Source organism: Hippocampus bargibanti, linkage group LG18 (genome assembly GCF_051943395.1).
Source record: "Hippocampus bargibanti isolate YZ-2025 linkage group LG18, ASM5194339v1, whole genome shotgun sequence".
Lineage (NCBI taxonomy): Eukaryota > Metazoa > Chordata > Actinopteri > Syngnathiformes > Syngnathidae > Hippocampus > Hippocampus bargibanti.
The window spans coordinates 1,130,434-1,156,631 of NC_142751.1; the positions used below are offsets into that span (position 1 = coordinate 1,130,434).

At 43.2% G+C, this 26,198-nt stretch overlaps 1 protein-coding gene across 1 annotated transcript; it reads right to left on the reverse strand.

Moving 5' to 3' along the window:
* Positions 1-749: 749 nt before the first annotated feature.
* On the reverse strand, positions 750-19,610 carry LOC148884167 (MAM domain-containing protein 2-like). The gene is made up of 15 exons (XM_089021151.1): positions 19,469-19,610; positions 19,206-19,316; positions 10,623-10,903; positions 9,448-9,532; positions 8,981-9,127; positions 8,053-8,330; positions 6,558-6,651; positions 6,168-6,314; positions 4,798-4,917; positions 4,576-4,715; positions 3,645-3,741; positions 3,369-3,524; positions 2,711-2,964; positions 1,168-1,252; positions 750-1,037 (listed from the first exon to the last, which is right to left on the reverse strand). Exons 1-15 carry the CDS (start codon positions 19,497-19,499, stop codon positions 994-996), a joined length of 2,070 nt encoding a protein of 689 aa, XP_088877277.1. The 5' UTR covers positions 19,500-19,610; the 3' UTR covers positions 750-993.
* Positions 19,611-26,198: the final 6,588 nt, after the last annotated feature.

Genomic DNA, 26,198 nt, shown 5'->3' on the forward strand with positions numbered 1-26,198 from the left:
TGCTTCAGCTGGTTTAGGTTTTAAAAATGAACTGCCGATGTCGAGCAGAACCTCACGGGAGTAGGTACGCCTCGGGTGTAGCGAGGCCAATGGAGACGGACATTTGCACGAGTAAGACAAACACAATAAACACGAAAAAAAAACAATTTGCCGGGAGAGAGAGGAGCCGCTGCGTGTGCACACGCCGCCATCTTGGAAAAAAAAAAAAAAAAAGTTACGATAGTCCCGGGAGAATTGAGGCAGCGTTGTTCGTTTCTTGCTGGATCCTTGCAGTCGTCTGCCTGTCATCTTCCCGACGCTGTGCTCGCTGATACATTTTCTTTGAATTATCAGGAGTTAACATGGCTGAAGTTGTATACAACCGCACACGATATCACCATTATACTAAAGGCGAAGACTTTCATTCATCTAAACCGAAAATGAAACGCATACGCTTACAAAACAATGATAGCACTCGCCAACAAGTGTTGTGTAGCCTACTGGAAGTTAGCGGCCGATCACGTGATCATAACAAATAACAACACGCTGGATCTCTTTAGCCAGCGAGATAGCCAGCTAACTGTATCTGACACAGTGGTATGCAAGATAATAATAATAATAATAATAATAATAATAATAATAATAATAATAATAATAATAATAATAATACATTTCATTTATAAGCGCCTTTCAAAACTCAAGGTTCTACCAGAGACAAATTCCTTGTGTGTTCTACATCCTGTACTTAGCTAATAAACATGATTCCGATTTTGAAATAACAACTTTATTGAAGCAAATGAGCATTAATCTAATGCATATTAATGTCTGGAAAAATACAGTACAGTACAGTACAGTACTCAGTGTTTTACAGAGTGTAAAGTACAATGACACCGTATAAAAACAAAGCGACGTAAATGTGCGTCGGCTAGTCGAAAAGCATTTCGAGTGTGCCAAAAAAATTAAAAAAATACACCAACAAAAAACATGCATCCTGCCTCAAAGTGTTGTTGACCTCTACTCGATCTCATTGGACGTTTCCACGGTGACTTTGGTCTCTACTGCAGGAAAACGGGGGGTGGGGGGACCGCACCATATGTTACTAACAAAACCTTTGTTTGTTTATTTATGAATTTATTATTATGATTTTTTAACAGTATTTCCTTTGTGTTCTTAGTTCCCGAACGTTACCTGGACAAGGTCCGCCCTCCAGCACGATGTCATCGATGGCGATGTCACTCCTGACGGATGAACCTCGGGTCGCTTCAAACACAATCTAGGACAAGGCAGAAAAGACAAAAAAAGGCGAGTAAATGAACGTGACCGCGTCGACATACAACAAAGAGGGCGCAGGAGCTGCTGGAAAGGCAGCCACTCTCGCGGCGCCGTCTTGAAGTCAAAAGAACAAAAAAAAAACACAAACTACATAACAAATAACATGACAACACAAAGACACACAGAGTCATTCATTCTTAATCGCTTTCTGTACCCTCTTTGTTACACGAAGCAGTTCCAGATGAAAGAGGAGAGGATGAAAATAATAATAATAATAATAATAATAATAATAATAATAATAATAATAATAATAATGATAATAATAATAATAATAATAATAATACATTTAATTTCTAAGCACCTTTCAAAACTCTCAAGGACACTTCACAGTCACAGGACTTTTTTGTGCGGGTGAACAGTGGCAGCCATTTGCGCTAGCGTTCACTCTACCCAGAAGTAACACAGCAGCAAAGTTATGAAAGAAAGAGGAAAGGAAAGACAGGAAAACAAAATACAGGAGCTGCTGTAAAGGCAGCCACTCTCACGGTGCCAAAATCTAAATAACAAATACACAGAGTCACTCATTCTTCAGCACTTGCTGTACCCCTTTGTGACATGAAGCAGTTCTACATGAAAGAGGAGAGGATCAAAGCATAATTTTCAGCAGTGGATCAAGGACGTCATGGTGGCATGTGCACGTCTGCTACAAGCTAAATGTTGAAAGCAAACACGAAGCTGTGTCCACTCCAGTGCCAGGGTTTGTGTCAATGTCACTTGAATTCTAGTACCCACACAATATTGAGTTTTAGGACTACATAAACATTAAATACAGTGTTAGAAACTTGAGACATTCTTGTTTTATCAGAAAAAAAGAGTTAATTCCTAAATGATATGAGACTGAAGTTATCTGAGTTTGAAATTGGGGCAGCTGTCAACGGACAGTTAGGACGGCAGACAAAATTATTGTCACCGCCCTACCCACCCTCAAGGACTTGCACACTGCAAGAATCGAAACAAGGGCGTGGAAAATCCTACTGGACCCTCTGCACCCTGCCCACCACCTTTTCCAACTAGGCAGGCGCTACCAATCCTTGGCACCAAATCCAGCAGACATTTAAACAGCTTCTTCCCCCAAGCCATCAGCTCTCTAAAAACAGTAACCCAAATAGAACTGTATAGTGCCTCCATTTTTCGATGATACTAGTGCAGCGTGTTCTACCGGAGACACACTTGTGCGTTCTACATACTTGGCAACAAAGATGATTCTGATTGATATAGCACTTGAACAACAGCTGAAACTGTAACAAAGCGCTAACATGGGAAAAAGGGAAATGTTGCCCCCTTGTGGAAGGGAAAAAACTTTGCCAGTGGCCATGGCCAGCGCTTTATTGGCACCCTAGCATGACAAAAAATACTGGACGAATTGGGGAACGACGCGCTAGGCGTTTTGCCGCCTTGCCTGATGTTGCCGTTCGCTTTGGTATTCCACTGCGGCCCTCAGCCAGGCGACGCTCTGCTCGCCGTTTCGTTGCCACAAGAAAAGGTCTCGTCCGTCTTTTCGGAGGTGAACGCTCAGCCGGCCCGTGCTGGAGCCGTACATGTGGTAGTAGAATCGCAGGCATTGACGTCCCCTCCAGCCCCTGAGCGGACGGGACAGCAGGCGAGCGCTCTGGCCGGGCAGCAGGGGGGAGGCTTCCATGTATAGGTAGTAGCCTGCCAGTTGGTACATACACGACAAATTCATCATGACTGTATTTTGCGCACCCTGAAGCCTTCATTTTCGTCAAAAGGCCACCTTGCGCCATATAAGGTGCACCTTATATATGGAAAAGGTTTGAAAATACACCATTGATTGGGGTGCGCCTTATACGCCGGAAAAGATGCCATCTAGTAGTTTTCAAATTTGAAGTAAAAAAAGAATGGCTGTTATTGTGGTTGACATACGACAATTTGAAATTTTGGTTTGGACTGATGGAATTTTACAGGTTGGATTTGCTTTCGCGGGCCGAATAAAATGATGCGGCGGGCCAGATTTGGCCCCCGGCCTTGACTTGGACACCAGTGCTCTAAACGTTCACAATTTGACCGTGGTGTTCGAATTGAGCGTTTTCTCTCACCCAGTCCGCTGGTGTGATCTCCTCTAGGTCCAGTGTACGAGGTTGGGGTTGGTCCTCTCCTCCGCTGCCAGTCAGCGGCATCACTCTGCTTGTCCTGTGTGTAACCGCAAAGGCCCGTCGCAAAGTCGCAGCAACCCGGGAGGGGGGAGGAAATTCCTGCAGCCACAATACACCATGACTTTTTTTTTGCACAGCCCTTCAAAAGTCTTGATTGCTCACAAGCACATCGTCCCACTCTTTGGCTCATTTAATGAAAAAACAAAGTCCAAATTTTACTTGAGGCCAAGTCACAGTCTCCCAGACTCATGGTGATGTCATCAAGAGCAACGGAGCCGCAGTCCAGCAGACTTTTGCATGTGCTGACAAAAACAACCTGAAGAGCAAAAGTCACATTTTGGAAGCTTCCCTCGAGACTTGAGACTCCCCCGCCCCACCCCAGCCACCCATTTGGGGTTTTTATCAAATCCTTCCGGCCTTCCAATAAATCACCGATCTGCATGTGTTCAATGCCATGGCTCGCCTTTGATATTTTGACATCTGGATGAACAACATGGTTCCAATGGCAAATAAAAAATGAGTCACTGGATCAGTTTTTCTGTGAGTGAGCACCGGCAGCCACATGTGCCAGCGATGACTCAACCCGAAAGTAACTCAAATAGATAGAAAGCTAGCTCGCTAGCTAATAATAAAAATACTAATAATCCATTTCATTTATAAGCGCCTTTCAAAACTCCCAAGGTCACTTTACAGTCACTGGATCAGCTTTTCTGTGGGTGAGCAGCGGCAGCCACATGCGACAGCGTTCACTCAACCCGGAATAAGTCAAATAAATAAAAAGCTAGATGGCTAAGAGATAACCAGCTAGCCAGCTAGATTGCTAACAGATAGCCAATAGATAGCCAGCTAACTAGCCAGCTTGCTATGAGACAGCCAATAGACAGCCAGCCAGACAGGTAGCCAGCCAATAGATAGCCAGTCAACCAGCTAGCCAGCCATCAGATAGCCAGCCAGCCAGCTAGCTAGCTAATACATAGGTAATAGCTAGCTGGATAGATAGCTATCCAGCTAGATAGCGAATAGAGAGCTAGCTAGATAGATAGCTAGCCAGCTAGACAACAAATAGAGAGCTGGCTAGCTCCTTTGCCACCAAAGTTTGAAATCTTTTTCTTTCTTCACAGATTTGCGCATTTCTTCTTTCTCTCCTAACCTTGGAAGGCTGCGACGTCTGGAAGGTGACATCAGCTGCGATCCAGATTCCTCTGGACTTCTCTCCCAGAGTCGAGATCTTCTCCCGGCCGCCATTTTGTTCCAGATACACGGCAAGGGCCTGATCCGTCTGGTTGAATCCTGCAATTTTTTTTCTTAACTGGTGAGTCTGGTGATTTATGCGCGACTGGAGATGGCAAGATGTCAACCAAGTGTGGCTCACCCCTCAAAGAGAAGTAAAAGTGGAGGCAGTATTTCATATTTGCAGCCAGTGTGGGGCTCACCAAGCGACTCATGTAGCTGGACTCGGTGCTGAGTTGTGAGTGGGCCAACAAGAAAGTCCCTGAAAGGACACAAAAAAGCCAGTATTTGGTGTTTTATGGCACAGGTGTCCACATCAAGGCCCGCGGGCCAAATCCGGCCCGTCACATCATTTTATTCGGCCCACGAAGGCAAATCAAATCTGTGAAATTCCATGATGCTAGCTAGAGTCCCAACAAAAATTTCAAATTGTAACAATAACAGGCAATATTTTTTAACCTCAGATTTGAAAACGGGTTATTTCTCAATTTGTTGTGCACCCTATATGTAATAGTTGAGGAGATTATACATTCTAATGGCTTCCCCAAATTCATAATGGCCATTGAGAGGAAACCGTAACTACAATGTGGCCCACGGCAAAAAATGACTTTGACACTCCTGTTTTATGGGAACCCCCCCTCCACCCCTCATTTTAACTCATTCACTGCCATTCCTGAATGTATTCGGAAATTGAAAATACGACGTTGAACGCCATTCCCAAATTAGTTCGGTTTTGTTTTTTCATGCTTGGTTGGTGATAAAACGTTTTGCATGTTCGCCCCGGACCCGCGTGGGTTTTCTCCGGGTCCGCCGGTTTCCTCCCACACTCCAAAAACATGCATGGCAGGCAGATTGACCACTGCAAATTGTCCCTAGGTGTGACTGTGAGAGTGACTGTTGTACGTCTTTGTGTGCCCTGCGATTGGCTGGCAACCAATTCAGGGTGTCCCCCGCCTCGTGCCCGAAGACAGCTGAGATAGGCTCCAGCAACCCCCGCGACCCTAATGCGGAATAAGCGGTACGGAAAATGGATGGATGGATGGATAGATAATTAGGTAGCTAGCTTGCTAGCTAGCAAGACTGTCATAAATACTAGTTTATTTTTATAGTGTGAAATTTAAGTTTCATTTTAAAATACGACTTAAACGGACAGTTAGGGAGCCCTGTTCCAGCTTCTGCTCTATACAAAACCAATATTTTATTGCATTTTGTACAGCCGCCCCCATTTCAAGCTCATATAAGTCCAGACCTAAATCATTTAGGAATGTACTTTTTTTCTGATGAAGGAAGAGAGCCTAAGGTTTCTAACGCTGTGTTGAATGTTGATGTTGTCCTACAAGTCAATATTCTCCGGTTCCTGGAATTCGAGTGACAATGACAAAAACCCTGGCACTGGAGTGGACACATTTTTGCACATCGTCTGCCAGTGAATGAGTTAATTTAAAAACACAATAGTTAGATTTTCAAAATGGGGATGGAATTATCACTAATGTCCGAGTTTATTGGGCCTACCCGCTCCGGATGTGTGGTCGCCGTTCCTAAAAATGTTGGGTTTGACTGATACTCTCCTCCACAATGATCCTATGGCCTGGTCCTGCGTGTAGTGGCACAAATCTGACTCAAAGTCACAGTTGGCAATGGAGGCATCAAATGTTGGCTCTGTGGGGAGGGGGGGGGTGAGATAAAAAAAAAAAAAAAAGATAGGATCAGCGATATGGGATGTTGACCTAACTGTTCCAAGACAATGGAGCCTGACTTGTCAAAATAGTCCGATGTGGAAAGAACACGAATTGAAGGATTGGTCAATATTTATGCAAGAAACATTCAGAGAGATTTGATCATTTGCTCAACATGGCACTGTCCTGAGTTATTCAAATGCAGCGTTGCGATTTCAGGGCTGACCTGTGTCTGAGCTGCAGAACTCGGGCCAAAAGGAAATGTCATCCACTGCAACGTGACCGCTTCTTGGACTGTTAAAGGCCACCTCGAAAATCACCTGAAGGGTGCAACACACGCACACACACACACACACGCACACACACACACACACACACACACACACACACACACACACACACACACACACACACACACACACACGCACGCACGCACACACACACACAATGTTTATTTAGTATATTTATTATTATCATGATGATTATTAGCATTAATAATAATAATAATAATAATAATAATAATAATAATACATTACATTTTAAGCACCTTTCAAAGCTCTCAAGGACACTAAAGTCACAATACAATACATATAAATTTATATAGAGCTTTAAAAACAGCTGAAAGTGTAACAGAGCGCTTAACATGGACAACTATTATATTATACTTATTATTATTTTATTCAATTAACGATGAGAATTATTATAATTATTCTATTCTATTGTATTCTCCTCTATTTTCTTAAATTATAATACATCTTATTTGATTTGTATTTATGTTTTTATTTTAATTTTAAAAAATATTTTTCTATGTTTATTTATAATTACCGGAATATGTATTTTTATTTAAATTTGTAATTTGTAATTTGTATTTTGTTATTTTTTAGTTTTTTTATTTATCTTTTTTATATTAATCTTTTTTATATTGATCTTTTTTATATTGATATTTTTAATATCAATATTTTTATATTAATATTTTTATATTTATATTTAGTTTATTTTGATTTGGTTTGGTATATATTTGTTTTTATTAATACATTATTTATGTTTTTTATTATATTTATTATTTGATTATATTTTTTAATAATTAATTAATTATCAAAGTAATATATATATATATATATATATATATATATATATATATATATATATATATATATATATATATATATATATATATATATATATATATACAGTAAAGTCTCGTTATATCGATATTCTCGGGAGTCCGAAAAAATATCGATATAACCGGGACTATCGATATATCCGACCCTGTTTGCATGTAATTTTCTCCGTGCGTGCATAGAAATAGTATCGATATAACCGGGACTATCGATATATCCGATATCGATATAACGAGACTTTACTGTATTCATATTATATACAGTAAAGTCTCGTTATATCGATATTCGCGGGAGTCGAAAAAAATATCGACATAACCGGACTATCGATATATCCGATCCTGCGGGCATGTAATTTTCTCCTTGAGTTCATAGAAATAGTATCGTAATAAGCAGTAATATATATATATATATATATATATATATATATATATATATATATATATATATATATATATATATATATATATATATATATATATATATATATAAATATTATATATATATTATATGTATGAGACAAATATTTATGAGACAAATAAATATTTCTTATCAATCAATCAATCAATCACAGAGCACAATAAAATTGGTCCAAAATGTCACCTGCAAAGAATACGGCGCTTTCAGGTCCAACTGCACAAGCGTCCACTCCGCGTCCGTCCCGCTCCAGTCACCGGAGGTCTCGGACTCGGCCCTCCACAGTTCCTGGTACTGACCCAGTCCATCGCGGGTGTAAACGGAGAAAAGGTTCCCACCTGGGTCACTTCTCTGGTAGTGAAAGTTCAGGCAGCCGGACACGGGCACCGTGGTCATGGGAGACAGCAGTTTGGCCACTTCTTTTAACCTTTTGGCGTAGATGGAGTCCACGTACATAAAGTGACCTAAGAACCAAGTTGCGTTGGAGTCTTAGGAAGTGTGCGGTAGGAATCAACTGGAACCACAAAGCACCCAAGCATTTTTCCAATGAGGAAATGCTATCAAATGTTTGCTTTGTCTTCTAATTTGCTCCAGACTGGAATGTATATGGTGACATTTATCACCACAGAGGAGGCCCACCGTGAATTTTAATGTCTGCAAAATAGAGCAGGGCTTTCCAAAGTCTTTTGAGCTTTTGCCTTGAAAATATGACGTAGAGCGCCATTCCCAAATGTGTTCAAGTTTTGTTTTTTCATGCTTGGGTGCCGATAAAGCGCTGACCATGGCCTCTGGCAATGTTTTTGTCTTTTCCACATTTCCCCTTTTTCCATGTTAGCGCTTTGTTCCACTTCAGCTGTTGTTTTCAAAGGCACTTATAAATGAAATGTATTACTATTGAAATAAAATTATTATTATTATCATATTAAGATTATTCTATATAATGTGTGCGTTATTTCCGGGCTGAGTGAACGCTGGCACGTGTTGCTGCCGCTGCTCACCCGCAGAAAAACTGATCATGTGACTGCAAAGTGTCCTTGAAAGTTTCGAAAGGCGCTTATAAATGAAATGTATTATTATTTTGTATTAATATTTATTCCGCCATTTTCTCACTGACCTGTCCTGTTGTCATGCGTGTGATCGTCTGGCAGGTTGTTATGCAGCAGCTGTCCTTCGCCGCCTCCGCCGCCACCCACAAACCAGTTGACGTTGGCGTTCCATTGGTTATTGTACCCGCACAGGTGAGACTCCTCAAAGTCGCAATCTGACAGTGACAAAGGAAGTATGTAAACTCTTTCCGACCATTTTTTTTTACCCCTGTGAACTAGAGAACCACATTTTTTTTTAAATATTTTTCCCCCCACCCCAAAAAATTATCAATGAGCTGAGTGCTGAGCAGAACCATATGGAGAAGACGACATACATGACGCCTGTCAAACAGATTACGGTCTAAATGTGAAGGCGGGTGTGTCATCAGGTCAAAATGTCCAAGGCACGCATGTGATTTTTTTTTCACGAAACCTCAAATCCAGTCGGATTGATGGACTTGATACACGAAGGAGTTGAAGGAGTGACATCACCAACCCAGGCAGTATCCTGGACTAATGTGGATCTGGAAAATGGCCACGCTGCTCCCAGACGTCCGCCCAGGTATTCCTTCCACAACCACCTAATAGATAACACGTGTCAAATCACCGTAAAATATGACGTACGTATCGCAAGGCGGAGTCCCTTAACTCATTCACTGCCGTTCACGAATGGATTGGAAATGGAAAATGGGAGGTAGTGCGTCATTCACGAATTTGTTCGGGTTTTGTTTTTTGTTTTTTTCATGCGTGGGTGCCGATAAAGCATTGGTCAGACCTCTGGTAAAGTTTTTCCCTTCCACAAGGGGCAGCATTCCCATTTTTTCCATGTTAGCGCTTTGTTCCAACGTCAGCTGTTGTTAAAGCGCTCTATAAATCTAAACTGTATTTTGTACATCTACCCCCATTTCAAGCTCAGATACCACCAGACCCATATACCTTAGGAATTAACTTTTTTTCCTGATGAAATAATAATAATAATACATTTCTTTACAGTCACAGGATACGTTTTTCTGTGGGTGAGCAAAGGGAGTCACCCGCGCCAGCGTTCACTCAACCCAAATGTAACTCAAATAGATAGCTAATAGATAGCCAATAGATAGCCAGCTAGATAGCTAACCAGCCAACTAGAAAGACATACAGCTAGCCAGCTACATAGCTAGATATCAACACAGCTAGCCAGCTAGATAGATCTATAGCTAATAGATAGGTAGTTCGGTAGCCAGCTAGTCAGCTAGATAGCAAATAGATAGCTCACCTAACATGGATTTTTTTTTTATGTGGGAAGTAAAATAAAAAGAATCTGGGTGGGGCAGTGGAGGTGGGGGGGGCACCGTCGCCGAATATTCTGATTTATAGTCAGCCACCTGGACTGCTAATAGCCAGTTAATAGCTAGCTAACAGATAGCAAATAGGTAGCTTGATAGCTAGCTCGACTGTCATAATTTATGATGTAACAGGAACCCTAACCATTTGGATTGTTTTCAAAGGTTACTCACTTATACCTGTTTACATCTTATACTCTGGTGCGCTTTATACTTTGGAAAATTCGGTAACTGCACAAAAAGTGGCATCACGGGTACTAATCCGAACCATGAGGGGGCAACAACCCTGGCACACGTTGGCAGTGAATGAGTTAAGATAAATGGTAGTCTTGCAGGGTTTATATGTTACCCGAGCGGTCTCTGAGCTGTTGGCCAGGTCCACGCTGGCAATGACCCAGCTGTCGGAGGGCATTTGGCTGCTCCACAGCGGCCTGTCGAAGCTCCGCCCCTCCGTGCGATGCGAGACTTGAAGGCTTCCGGCCACGCTGATCTGGTAGACCAACCTCAGGCAGCTCCACTCGCTCTGTTCCAGTACGGGACTCAACAAGACGCCCGTGGTATCCTCGCGTATCTCCAAATCCTCGCCGTCGTCATCGTCATTCAAAGTAGCGTCTACAGCGATGAAATGGCCTGCGGCGGAGGAGAAGATATGGTGAATATGGAAATTATATACAGGTAACATCCAATTTACGGCCGAGTTCTGATTTTCGAAATCCATTCTAAATGTTGAATAATAATAATAATAATAATAATAATAATAATAATAATAATAATAATAATAATAATAATACATTTCATTTCTAAGCGCCTTTCAAAACTCTCAATGTCACTTTACAGTCACAGGATGAGTTTTTGAGTTTTACTGTGGGTGAGCAGCGGCAGCCACACGCGCCAGTGTTCACTCAACCACAAGGTAACTCAAATAGATATAAAGCTAGATCGCTAGCTAAAAGATACAGTTGCTAATAGATGGCTAACTAGCCAGCCAGATAGCTAAATGATAGCTAGCTAGATAGCCAGCCAGAAAGCTAATAGATAGCAAATAGATAGCGAGGTAGCTAGCTTGATAGCTAGTTAGACTGTCATAAGTCTTCTTTCATAAGTAATTCTGTCAAAACGGAAATTACTTAATCCGGAAAAAAAAACGTATGTATTAACTTTTGTAGAAGGCGCACCCCCTAGGAATGTTGATTTTTCAAACTTCTTGCATTCATAAGTCACAGCTTCAATGAATGAAAAAAGGTTTTGCAATTACATAAATATATAAACATCTTCCAAACATATAAATATATAAAAGATTTTGGGTGCGCTGGAAAATATGTTAAATGACATTTTAGATACAGACAAAATACATTGCAGAGTTGTAGTTGTAGTACAGTAGTTGTTTTATCAAAATCGCTTCTTTTACTCCCCTTTCAAACCATCTATGTTCTTTTGCTAAGATTTTAACCTCATTGTCGTCAAATGAGTGGTTGCTAGCTTTTAGGTCAGACATGGGCAACCTACAGTCCGCGGGCCACATACACATTAGGTTTTTTAATCCGGCCTACCGAATTTATCCAGATTATAGTAAAAACAGTGTCTGAAAGTCATGACAAAAAGTTAGCGGACATCAGGGCAGAAAACTCTGAAAAGCTGCCTGCCCCATTTTTCCCCACTGGAAACACAATCAGACCAGTAATCGCAAAAAAAAACAACAACATTGTAACAAAGTACAGTGAGACCTCAATTTACGAACGCCTTATAATACGAACCTTTCATCATACGAACGTTACATACGAACATCCATCCATCCATCCATCTTCTGCCGCTTATCCGGGGTCGGGTCGCGGGGGCAGCAGCTTCAGTAGGGAAGCCCAGACTTCCCTCTCCCCAGCCACTTCTTCCAGCTCGTCCTGGCGGATCCCGAGGCGTTCCCATGCCAGCTGGGAGACATAGTCTCTCCAGCGTGTTCTGGGTCGTCCCCGGGGTCTCCTGCCAGTGGGACATGCCCGGAACACCTCGCGAGGGAGACGTCCCGGGGGCATCCTAATCAGATGCCCGAGCCACCTCATCTGGCTCCTCTCGATGTGGAGGAGAAGCGGCTCGACTTTGAGCCCCTCCCGGATGACCGAGCTTCTCACCCTATCTCTAAGGGAGAGCCCAGACACCCGACGGAGAAAGCTCATTTCGGCCGCTTGCATCCGGGATCTCGTTCTTTCGGACACAACCCATAGCTCGTGACTATAGATGAGGGTTGGGAAGATACGGTAGATTGAGAGCTTTGCTTTTTGGCTCAGATCGGTACAAAGTCCGCATCACGGCAGACGCCGCACCGATCCGCCTGTCGACCTCTCGATCCTTTTCACCCTCACTCGTGAACAAGACACCCAGATACTCCCCGACCCGGAGAGGGCACTCCACCCTTTTCCGACTGAGAACCATTGTCTCAGATTTGGAGGTGCTGATTTTCATCCCAGCGGCTTCACATTCAGCTGCGAAACGCTCCAGCGAGAGTTGGAGAGCTCCACTTGAAGGCCCCAACAGTACAACATCATCTGCAAAAAGCAGAGATGCTATACTGAGGCTACCAAAACGGAAACCTTCAACGCTTCGGCTGCGCCTAGAAATTCTGTCCATAAAGGTTATGAACAGAATCGGTGACAAAGGGCAGCCTTGGCGGAGCCCAACCCTCACTTTAGGGACCGAACGGCCCGTATCAGCCGCTCCTGTACCCCATACTCCCGAAGTACCCTCCACAGAATCCACGAGGGACACGGTCAAACGCTTTCTCCAAGTCTACAAAACACATGTAGAGTGGTTGGGCGAAACGTCAAATTTATGAACATTAAGCCTTATAATAAGCACTATTTTCATAATACACACCCACCACGGCCGGTCCATCAAGCACACGACCTTCGAATCTGGCGGAGTGATCTTCGGCGGAAGCTAACGACCGAACACCGCTCCTGCCGGCGCTACTTTCCACACCCCCTCTCATTGAATGCACACGTTGATCGCCTACTTGGACCTTTTTGCTGATAATTTGACTATTATGGGACAGGAAAACCACAGGCTCGTGTTCAGCCTCAGTTCAAATGTGGCGCGTTACGAGGAATAAAATGAAGAAACTACCAGCCGTACACGTCTACTCTGCTCTGTTTATTTGTCATCCAAGACTTTGGGTGCGTTCAGGTTCGAGAATAGCGCACGACTTCTTATGACTCTAGGCTGTTTGGAAACATTTGTCTAACTGAATGAGCAGGGAAAAACACTTGCCAACGTTTCTGTGTTGCTACACTTGAACAAGATGTCAAGATGCGATAGAAGTGATTGTGATTGGCTAAAGGGTAGAGTCATGTGTCATGGTAAGCCAATAATAGCTAGTGTTTTTACACACACCGGAACAGCGTGTGAATAGTTACGCTAAATTGTCACGTGCAAGTTGACACCTCGGGCGTGGCCGCCGCTCGCGACACTTCAATTTCATTTCATTTCAACGAGTCGCTGTCACCTCACCAGTGAAAATGTACGACGAAAGTCCATCGCTATGTCTTGTGCTAGCAAATCCAACAGTTTGCTTTGCACGAGGTGATTGTTAGACGCGAGTGTGCCATTTTATTTGCCCCGACCGCCTTCTTTCGCGTTTTCGCGTTTTATTCCGCGTCCGTGGAATTATCGGACTCACGCCTTTTGTTGTCATAAAATCTCTGCCAGCACCTACGGGACTCGAAGTGAATGCAGATGACGTCGAGGAGCTTGTTGCTGACCATAATGAGGTCATCAACACAGAGAATTTGATTTGTCTTCAAGAGGACAAGCAGATGTTCAACAGTTGATGTGCAGGCTGTTATTGAACAGTTCCATCCAGAAAAGGCTATGAGAATCATCAACATGATGAATGATAATGTGATGCCTCAGTTTCGTAAGACCTTACAAGTCAGAAAGCAACAGGTGTCAATTAAGAGCCATCAATGACCATCACAAATGTAAATAAAGTGACTTCATTATACAGTGCAGTGTATTTCTTTCATTACAATACAATAGCACATTTATTATACATAGGATATGGTAGGTTGTTTGTAGTTTTAAGGCTTATTTAGTTTCGTTAAGTATATTTAGTTATTTAGTTAAGTATATTTTATGGAAACCCGGGAACGGATTATTCCCATTTTAATGGTTTCCTATGGATTTTTTTTGGAGATACACACTTTTCGCCTTACACTGTCTGGGAAGAAATTCAATCCTTCACAGATCACCTCAACTCGGTAGACATCAACATTAAATTTACTCATGAGGACATTAAAGAAAACCAACTTGCCTTCTTGGATTGTAAAGTAATTATAAAAGAGGACAGAGTGCTAAAAACAGAAGTCTTTAGGAAGGCTACGCACACTGACCAATACTTACTTTTTGATTCTAACCACCCTTTACAACACAAACTAGGAGTTATCAGAACCCTCCAGCATTGGGCTGAACTAATACCAACAAGCATTGAAGGTAGAGAAAAGGAGTCAAAACATATCAGGAGAGCACTCTCTAACTGTGGGTACCCTTATTTGTCATTCAACAAATGTCAGAAAGAAAGAATAGGGAATGAAACCAAAAATTCTCAAGATACAAAAAGGAGAGGAGTAGCAGTACCTTACGTTGCAGGAGTTTCTGAAATACTACAAAGAGTCCTTTGGCAACACAAAATTCCTACTTAATTGAAACCAATAAACACATTAAGGAAAAAATTAGTGCAGCCAAAAGATAGGATGCCAAATGAAAAACAAAGTAATGTAGTTTATTCCATACATTGTAAGAATGAAAATTGTCAAGAGCAGTACATTGGGGAGACTAAACAAATTCTCAAAAAAAGGCTTTATCAACATCACAGGGATAATACTAGTGGGCCTCAATCGGCAGTACATTTGCACCTAAAAGCTAGCAACCACTCATTTGACGACAATGAGGTTAAAATATTATCGAAAGAACATAGATGGTTTGAAAGGGGGGTAAAAGAAGCGATTCTTATAAAACAACAAAATCCTTCATTAAACCGGTCTGGTGGGGTGAGGTTCAATTTGGATCGCTCATACAATAGCCTGCTTAGGCAAAACAGGTTAGGCAACATTCGTAATGCTGATGAGGTGATACCGGTAGGAGTGGGGCAAACAGGCCAGTCCTTAGTCAGGAATGTAGGAACAATCAGTGGGGCCACAGGGAGCGGTCCTCTGCTCCCCCCAACCTGAGAGTAGGGACCTATCATAGCTGTGTCCGGCGCCGCCATGTCTGGACAGTAGGGATATATAAATAGGGCCGATACGACCAGTAAGACTTTAGTTCGCTGATGAAGCCTCTTGGATAGGAGGCGAAACGTCCGACACCTTCAAAAAGTACAGATCACGGCTGAAGAAACCTTCTCATCAATCAGGCCAGTCGTTAGTCAGAACGACAGGAACTATCAGTGGAGCAGCTGCAGGGAGTAGTCCTCTGCTCCACCCAACCTGAGAGCAGGGACCTATCAAAGCAGAGTCCGGCACTGCTATGTCTGGACAGTAGGGATATATATATAGGGCCTAAACTACCAGTAAGACTCCAGTTTGCTGACAAAGTTTCTCGGATAAGAAGCGAAACGTCCGACACCTTCAAAGAAGTACAGATAACGGCTGAAGAAACCTTTTCATCGATGCGCTGAATATTCTATTCTTGTTTTTGAGTTGGTGACGATACCTACCGTGACGTCACGTCAGGAACGCCCCGAGAAAGCGACACACAATGCATTTTGCGGTACTTTGTTTGGTCAGAAAACTTCGTGTTGATCCGTGTTGATGGCGAAATTTGAAGGAAAACACAAATAACGCAATGGTGAATCGTTGTGTGTTGCACCAAGACTACAATTTGATACTCGGTGACACAAATTCCCACAAATCAGCCCATTTCCAACAGAGCTTGGGCGCTATCTTGTGCATTTTCTGGGACACTACATTGCTGTCATTGACGGCTCGAATTGATATGGGAGGACTCCTTTAATCGATTGCAAACATTTATGCTTTCCTCTTCAGAACTACTTGAATCTGTCACGTCCTCCTCTGCTCCAGGAGCGTGCCCCTCCCCTCCTGTCTCATTCTCCTCTGTGCCTGGAGTGGGCTCCTCCCCTCGTTACTCTCCGGACTCACTCACCTGTTCCTCATTCCGTTAATTGTGCCTTCTGGCTATAAAAGCCACCCATACCTTTCGGTCAGTGCCGGTGTATTCTCCGAAGTTCCCCGTCACCCAGCCACACGCAGGTCTGTTTTGCTGTACTCCTCCATTGCCTGATTTCCTGTTTTGCCTTATGTGTCTCAGTAAAGACTCTTATTGAATCACTGTCTTCGCCGTGTATTTCGGATCCAACCCTTATTATTTCCCGTCGTCCCTCGAGTTCTGTCACCACTCCTCGAGCGGACGTGACATAATACACCGGCCACCTATGGATCTCGCCGGTGGAGACAAATTCTTATCCGCCCGAGCCCATCAGGTGGACCGTTCGAGTCAGCTGGCGCAAGCGATCGCGGACAACCGCCACATCGTGTCCTCGCTGGCTCAACGCCTACAGGAGGTCGAGACACGCCTCCCTACCCCATCTCTTGGGAGGGTCCCACCATACAGGTTTGGAGCCCCTACTGCTATGCCAATTGCCTACAGTCGGCCACGACCCCTCCCGCGGCGGCGCGCCCAAAGAGATCTGTCTCGAGGGCGTGCCACGTTGTTACCATGATCTGCGGGAGGCGTTCATTAAGTGCAACGCGCAATCCTTGCCACCCCACCGATCGTATGACTGCGCCATCGAACTGCAGCTGGGGGCTCCACTACCGGATTCCAGACTCTATCACATCTCACACCTGGAAGAAGAAACCCTGAGCACATACATAGAATCTTCCCTCGCGGCGGGACTTATCCGACCCTCGCGTTCCCCGCTCGGCGCAGGGTTCTTCTTTATTGAAAAGAAAGATAGATCCCTGCGCCCGTGGGTCGGCTATAGGGATCTGAACGACATCACCATCCGCAACAAATACCCTCTCCTCCTCATGGACTCAGCCTTCGCGCCTCTCCAATCGGCTACCATCTTTACTAAATTGGATTTGCGTAGCGCATACCACCTGGTTCGCATCAGAGAGGGGGACGAGTGGAAGACCCAAGGGCGTTTTGAATATCTGGTGATGCCGTTCGGACTCACCAACGCTCCCGCCGTATTTCAAAACCTCATCAACGATGTCAGTTGGGGTTTGCAAACCACTACCGCCGCTTTATCAGCGGTTATAGTCAGAAGGCACTCCCCCTTACTAATCTCACATCCACCAAGGTCCCCTTCAGGTGGACACCCGACGCAGAGGGGGCGATTAACCGTCTCCGTCACGCCTTCTCCAATCCTGAGAATCCAACTCGCGGCAGGCTCGATGGGCACTGTTCCTCATGCAGTTTCACTTCACTTTCACCTACTGCACAGGGTCGCAGAACACCAAGCCTGACTCCCTATCTCGCATCCACGAGCCCGTCAGAGAAGGAGTAGGTCGTCGCCAACATCCTGCCGGCGCAACACATTGTGGGCGCCCTGCGGTGGGAGGTTGAGAGGAGAGTTCAGGAGTCCCAGGGGGATAACCCTATCCCCAAGGGTTGCCCGGCGAATCACCTGTTCGCCCCCCCCCCCCCCGGATGGTGGACGGCGGTCCTGTCTACACCGTGCGGGAGATTGTTTTGTTTCTTGAGCAAGGCAAGACAACCTGGCGTGACGTCACGAACTGGGGGCGGGACTTTCTGAAAATCCCCAGTTTCGAGCTGATTTGTGGCAGTTTTTGGACACTTTGTCATTTTTATTGGGGTTTTGCATTTGACTAAAAATATCAGCCTGCGTGTTTCGGGTATTTTAGATGCTATAAAATGTTTTTCTGATGTCAGTTAGGAAACAAAAATGGTGTCGGTTTTCCTTTAACTTTCATACTATGAAAATAAACTATTTATGACTGTCTAGCAGCTAGCTAGTAAGCTAGCTACCTAACTATCAATTTGCTATCTATTTGCTATCTATTAGTTGTCTAGCTGGCTTGCTAGCTAACTAGCTAGCTATTGTTTAGCTATCTAGCTAGCTAGCTATTAGCGACTGTCTTTTCTGACTGTAAAGTGACCTTGAGAGTTTTGAAAGGTGCTTATAAATAAAATGTATTATTATTATTACTGTATCTATTAGCTAGCTAGCTAGATTTCTATCTATTTGAGTTACTTCCAGCTTGTGTGAACTGCCGCTACTCACTCACAGAAAAGCTTATTCTGTGACTGTAAAGTGACCTTGAGAGTTTTGAAAGGCGCTTATAAATTACATTTATTATTGTTATTATTATTATTATTATTATTATTATTATTATTATTATTATTATTATTATTATTAACATGGAAAAAAAAGGAAATGCTGCCCCCTTGTGGAATAGGAGAAAAACATTGGGGTCTAACCAACGTTTTATCGCCAACCAATCATGAAAAAACAAAACCGAACAAATTCCGGAATGGCGCTCTACGTCATATTTTCAATTCCCAAATACATTCGGGAATGGCTTTTAATGAGTTGATTTTGACTTTTCACTGGACCGAATGAGAACAGCGACATGGAGCCAAAAAGTATTTAGTTTTGCTTGCAGACTAAATGACTTCCTGATCATTCACCAGCCAGCTTTGATCATGTGAAATAAACAGAGATGTCAGCGTTTGATTGCACGCAGCTCTCTTGTCTCGCTGACCCAGTGAAAATCGCAAAATGTGCTCTTGCACCCTGTCCAGATGTCGCAGGATGTCGGAGTCGATGGAGACCAGATGTGCTTCCTCTCACCCGCGTTCAAAGTGGGACGCAATATGTTTTATTTATTTATTTTTGGGGTCATTAGTGAATTCAACATCCATGAATGACAAATGAGATGTGTGAAAACAGCCTGATTACCGTCTTTGTGTAGGCTCCAGCTGCTAAAGTCTGCGTCTGACATGTAACCGCAGGTGCTGGCATCGAAGTTGCAGGAGCCGGGCAGCAACTGCTTGTGGGCTTGGACGGCGGCTTGACGGAGCAAAGTGAGGAAAACCGCAAACGGCAAGTATGAATCATATAAATTGCCGTTAAAAAATAAAAAAAATGAAAACATGAAAAAAAAAAGACAACTACATGGAGCAGCAATGGCATCATCATCATCATCATTGAAAAGGACTCACCAGCTAGAACCAAAAGCAAGAATGGAAGCATTGCCAACGTCTGCCGGTTGGATTTCTGATAAGAAAAACAAAGAAAAAAAATTAAGAAGAAAAAAAGTCTTCTCTTTGCAGTCTGTCGTCTGAGCGTCTTTCCAGCTCACAGAGTGGCAGCACACTGCTGGCTTTCCCCAACGTCGAAGTGGGTGTGTGAGGCCGAGCGAGAAGGCGGGGTCAGAGAGAGAGAGAGAGAGAGAGAGAGAGAGAGAGAGAGAGAGAGAGAGAGAGAGAGAGAGGGGATGCATGGATGGATGGATTCTGGATGGACGGATGGATTGTATGGGTGGATGGATGGGTTGGATTGATGGATTGGATGGATGTATTTGATGGATGGATGTATGGATTAGGTAGGTGGATGGATGGATGGAGTCGATGGATGGATTAAATGGGTGGATGAATGGATGGATGGGTGGATTAGATGGGTGGGTGAATGGGTGGGTGAATGGGTGAGTGGTTGGGTGGGTGGTTTGGTGATTAGATGGTTGAATGTATGGATAAATGGATGGATGGGTTAGGGTGGATGGATGGATTAGATGGATGTATTAAATGGGTGGATGAATTAGATGGGTGCATGGATTGGATGGATGGATTAAATGGGTGGATGAATGGATGGATGGGTGGATTAGATGGGTGGGTGAATGGGTGGGTGAATGGGTGAGTGGTTGGGTGGGTGGTTTGGTGATTAGATGGTTGAATGTATGGATAAATGGATGGATGGGTTAGGGTGGATGGATGGATTAGATGGGTGCATGGATTGGATGGATGGATTAAATGGGTGGATGGATGGGTGGTTTGGATGGATGGTTAGGTTGGGTGGGTGGATGGATGGATGGATGGATGGATGATTGGATGTGTGGGTGATTGGATTTTTGGATGAATGGAAATAAATGAGGTTGGACGGAAGGTAAGTTTGTAAGGATGTAAATAAAAAGTGCTGAGGAAGCCCCGTGAGACGCCGAGATTCAGCCATTTTATTCTTCTGGGTCACTGCGCTCACACTGCATCTGGAGTCAACATGTAATACATAAAAAAGGTGAAATGTTTTCCCCAAAAAATATGATATGCCCATGAATCTTTTTTTTTCTTGGAAAAACAAGCCACCATTTGGCATTGGTTCCTGTCCCCAAATATTTTTTCTCTGGTGGATTCTCATCCTCACTTTCTAATTATGATCCCACTTTGAATTAAAATTTGCAATCGATGTGGAGATAACTCATCAGCCAATCATCTCCAGACGATCTGACGCTTCCTTGATGGAGAACGTGAGTCATTCTTGGTTGGGTTTTATGAAGACATGTGACTCATACCCATCATTTCGTACAGTAAAATGTATCTTACTTTTCCTCCTTACAAATGAAAAAGAATTCATTCCGAGATCAGATGATCTTGTTACTGGCCTCAACAGCACAATGCCAGAACATAAGCAAAGCCGGCGGGCAGGATGGGCCATTTTCACCACACAAGCGCTTCGTGTTTGCATGATGACGTCGCAGTGAAATGTTTAATAAGGAAGATTTATCATCTCACAGCCTTTTCCGCCCTTTTCTCTGGGAACACCCAGCCGCTCATTTGAAGCCCCCCGTTTCTACAAACTAACATAAAATAACACACCAGAATTATCATGTTACATCATTTGATCAGAGTACTGAACCCTCTGACCACCGGGCAGGACGCCGTATTTTGAAGACAATTATTTGAATTACTTTCCCCTTAGAGTATGTATGTATGTATGTATGTATGTATGTATGTATGTATGTATGTATGTATGTATGTATGTATGTATGTATGTATGCATGCATGCATGCATGCATGTGTGTAGGTAGGTAGGTAGGTAGGTTGGTAGGTAGGCAGGCAGGTATGTATGTATGTATGTATGTATGTATGTATGTATGTATGTATGTATGTATGTATGTATGTATGTATGTATGTATGTATGTATGTATGTATGTATGTATGTATGTATGTATGTATGCATGTATGTAGGTAGGTAGGTAGGTAGGTTGGTAGGCAGGCAGGTATGTATGTATGTATGTATGTATGTATGTATGTATGTATGTATGTATGTATGTATGTATGTATGTATGTATGCATGCATGCATGCATGCATGCATGCATGCATGTATGTAGGTAGGTAGGTAGGTAGGTTGGTAGGCAGGCAGGTATGTATGTATGTATGTATGTATGTATGTATGTATGTATGTATGTATGTATGTATGCATGCATGCATGCATGCATGCATGCATGTATGTAAGTAGGTAGGTAGGTAGGCAGGCAGGTATGTATGTATGTATGTATGTATGTATGTATGGATGTATGTATGTATGTATGTATGTATGTATGTATGTATGCATGCATGCATGCATGCATGCATGCATGTATGTAGGTAGGTAGGTAGGTAGGTAGGTTGGTAGGCAGGCAGGTATGTATGTATGTATGTATGTATGTATGTATGTATGTATGTATGTATGTATGTATGTATGTATGTATGTATGTATGTATGTATGTATGTATGCATGCATGCATGCATGCATGCATGTATGTAGGTAGGTAGGTAGGTTGGTAGGCAGGCAGGTATGTATGTATGTATGTATGTATGTATGTATGTATGTATGTATGTATGTATGTATGTATGTATGTATGCATGCATGCATGTAGGTAGGTAGGTAGGTAGGTAGGTTGGTAGGCAGGCAGGTATGTATGTATGTATGTATGTATGTATGTATGTATGTATGTATGTATGTATGCATGTATGTATGTATGCATGCATGCATGCATGCATGCATGCATGGATGTACGTATAAAAAAAATCCTCATCTCTTTCTAATTATGATCCCACTTTGAATTAAAATTTGCAATCGATGTGGAGATAACTCATCAGCCAATCATCTCCAGACGATCTGACGCTTCCTTGATGGAGAACGTGAGTCATTCTTGGTTGGGTTTTATGAAGACATGTGACTCATACCCATCATTTCGTACAGTAAAATGTATCTTACTTTTCCTCCTTACAAATGAAAAAGAATTCATTCCGAGATCAGATGATCTTGTTACTGGCCTCAACAGCACAATGCCAGAACATAAGCAAAGCCGGCGGGCAGGATGGGCCATTTTCACCACACAAGCGCTTCGTGTTTGCATGATGACGTCGCAGTGAAATGTTTAATAAGGAAGATTTATCATCTCACAGCCTTTTCCGCCCTTTTCTCTGGGAACACCCAGCCGCTCATTTGAAGCCCCCCGTTTCTACAAACTAACATAAAATAACACACCAGAATTATCATGTTACATCATTTGATCAGAGTACTGAACCCTCTGACCACCGGGCAGGACGCCGTATTTTGAAGACAATTATTTGAATTACTTTCCCCTTAGAGTATGTATGTATGTATGTATGTATGTATGTATGTATGTATGTATGTATGTATGTATGTATGTATGTATGTATGTATGCATGCATGCATGCATGCATGTGTGTAGGTAGGTAGGTAGGTAGGTTGGTAGGTAGGCAGGCAGGTATGTATGTATGTATGTATGTATGTATGTATGTATGTATGTATGTATGTATGTATGTATGTATGTATGTATGTATGTATGTATGTATGTATGTATGTATGTATGTATGTATGTATGCATGTATGTAGGTAGGTAGGTAGGTAGGTTGGTAGGCAGGCAGGTATGTATGTATGTATGTATGTATGTATGTATGTATGTATGTATGTATGTATGTATGTATGTATGTATGTATGCATGCATGCATGCATGCATGCATGCATGCATGTATGTAGGTAGGTAGGTAGGTAGGTTGGTAGGCAGGCAGGTATGTATGTATGTATGTATGTATGTATGTATGTATGTATGTATGTATGTATGTATGCATGCATGCATGCATGCATGCATGCATGTATGTAAGTAGGTAGGTAGGTAGGCAGGCAGGTATGTATGTATGTATGTATGTATGTATGTATGGATGTATGTATGTATGTATGTATGTATGTATGTATGTATGCATGCATGCATGCATGCATGCATGCATGTATGTAGGTAGGTAGGTAGGTAGGTAGGTTGGTAGGCAGGCAGGTATGTATGTATGTATGTATGTATGTATGTATGTATGTATGTATGTATGTATGTATGTATGTATGTATGTATGTATGTATGTATGTATGTATGCATGCATGCATGCATGCATGCATGTATGTAGGTAGGTAGGTAGGTTGGTAGGCAGGCAGGTATGTATGTATGTATGTATGTATGTATGTATGTATGTATGTATGTATGTATGTATGTATGTATGTATGCATGCATGCATGTAGGTAGGTAGGTAGGTAGGTAGGTTGGTAGGCAGGCAGGTATGTATGTATGTATGTATGTATGTATGTATGTATGTATGTATGTATGTATGCATGTATGTATGTATGCATGCATGCATGCATGCATGCATGCATGGATGTACGTATAAAAAAAATCCTCATCTCACTAAATTGGATTTGCGTAGCGCATACCACCTGGTTCGCATCAGAGAGGGGGACGAGTGGAAGACCCAAGGGCGTTTTGAATATCTGGTGATGCCGTTCGGACTCACCAACGCTCCCGCCGTATTTCAAAACCTCATCAACGATGTCAGTTGGCGTTTGCAAACCACTACCGCCGCTTTATCAGCGGTTATGGTCAGAAGGCACTCCCCCTTACTAATCTCACATCCACCAAGGTCCCCTTCAGGTGGACACCCGACGCAGAGGGGGCGATTAACCGTCTCCGTCACGCCTTCTCCAATCCTGCGGTCCTACGTCACTCCGACGCGGATCTCGCGTTCGCGGTCGAGGTCGACGCATCGAAGTCCCGGTGGGGGCGGTCCTATCCCAGCGCTCCCCGGTCGACCAGAAGCTCCACCCATGCGCCTTCTTTTCCCGCCGGCTCAGCCCCGCAGAAGCCAACCATTCGGTCCGCCAAGAAACTCAACTCTCGGCAGGCTCGATGGGCACTGTTCCTCATGCAGTTTCACTTCACTTTCACCTACTGCACAGGGTCGCAGAACACCAAGCCTGACTCCCTATCTCGCATCCACGAGCCCGTCAGAGAAGGAGTAGGTCGTTGCCAACATCCTGCCGGCGCAACACATTGTGGGCGCCCTGCGGTGGGAGGTTGAGAGGAGAGTTCAGGAGGCCCAGGGGGATAACCCTATCCCCAAGGGTTGCCCGGCGAATCACCTGTTCGCCCCCCCCCCCCCCCCCCCCCCCGGATGGTGGACGGCGGTCCTGTCTACACCGTGCGGGAGATTGTTTTGTTTCTTGAGCAAGGCAAGACAACCTGGCGTGACGTCACGAACTGGGGGCGGGACTTTCTGAAAATCCCCAGTTTCGAGCTGATTTGTGGCAGTTTTTGGACACTTTAAGTCATTTTTATTGGCGTTTTGCATTTGACTAAAAATATCAGCCTGCGTGTTTCGGGTATTTTAGATGCTATAAAATGTTTTTCTGATGTCAGTTAGGAAACAAAAATGGTGTCGGTTTTCCTTTAACTTTCATACTATAAAAATAAACTATTTATGACTGTCTAGCAGCTAGCTAGTAAGCTAGCTACCTAACTATCAATTTGCTATCTATTTGCTATCTATTAGCTGTCTAGCTGGCTCGCTAGCTAACTAGCTAGCTATTGTTTAGCTATCTAGCTAGCTAGCTATTAGCGACTTTCTTTTCTGACTGTAAAGTGACCTTGAGAGTTTTGAAAGGTGCTTATAAATGAAATGTATTATTATTATTACTGTATCTATTAGCTAGCTAGCTAGATTTCTATCTATTTGAGTTACTTCCAGCTTGTGTGAACTGCCGCTACTCACTCACAGAAAAGCTTATTCTGTGACTGTAAAGTGACCTTGAGAGTTTTGAAAGGCGCTTATAAATTACATTTATTATTATTATTATTATTATTATTATTATTATTAACATGGAAAAAAAGGAAATGCTGCCCCCTTGTGGAATAGGAAAAAAACATTGCCAGAGGTCTAACCAACGTTTTATCGCCAACCAATCATGAAAAAACAAAACCGAACAAATTCCGGAATGGCGCTCTACGTCATATTTTCAATTCCCGAATACATTCGGGAATGGCTTTTAATGAGTTGATTTTGACTTTTCACTGGACCGAATGAGAACAGCAACATGGAGCCAAAAAGTATTTAGTTTTGCTTGCAGACTAAATGACTTCCTGATCATTCACCAGCCAGCTTTGATCATGTGAAATAAACAGAGATGTCAGCGTTTGATTGCTCGCAGCTCTCTTGTCTCGCTGACCCAGTGAAAATCGCAAAATGTGCTCTTGCACCCTGTCCAGATGTCGCAGGATGTCGGAGTCGATGGAGACCAGATGTGCTTCCTCTCACCCGCGTTCAAAGTGGGACGCAATATGTTTTATTTATTTATTTTTGGGGTCATTAGTGAATTCAACATCCATGAATGACAAATGAGATGTGTGAAAACAGCCTGATTACCGTCTTTGTGTAGGCTCCAGCTGCTAAAGTCTGCGTCTGACATGTAACCGCAGGTGCTGGCATCGAAGTTGCAGGAGCCGGGCAGCAACTGCTTGTGGGCTTGGACGGCGGCTTGACGGAGCAAAGTGAGGAAAACCGCGAACGGCAAGTATGAATCATATAAATTGCCGTTAAAAAATAAAAAAAATGAAAAAATGAAAAAAAAAG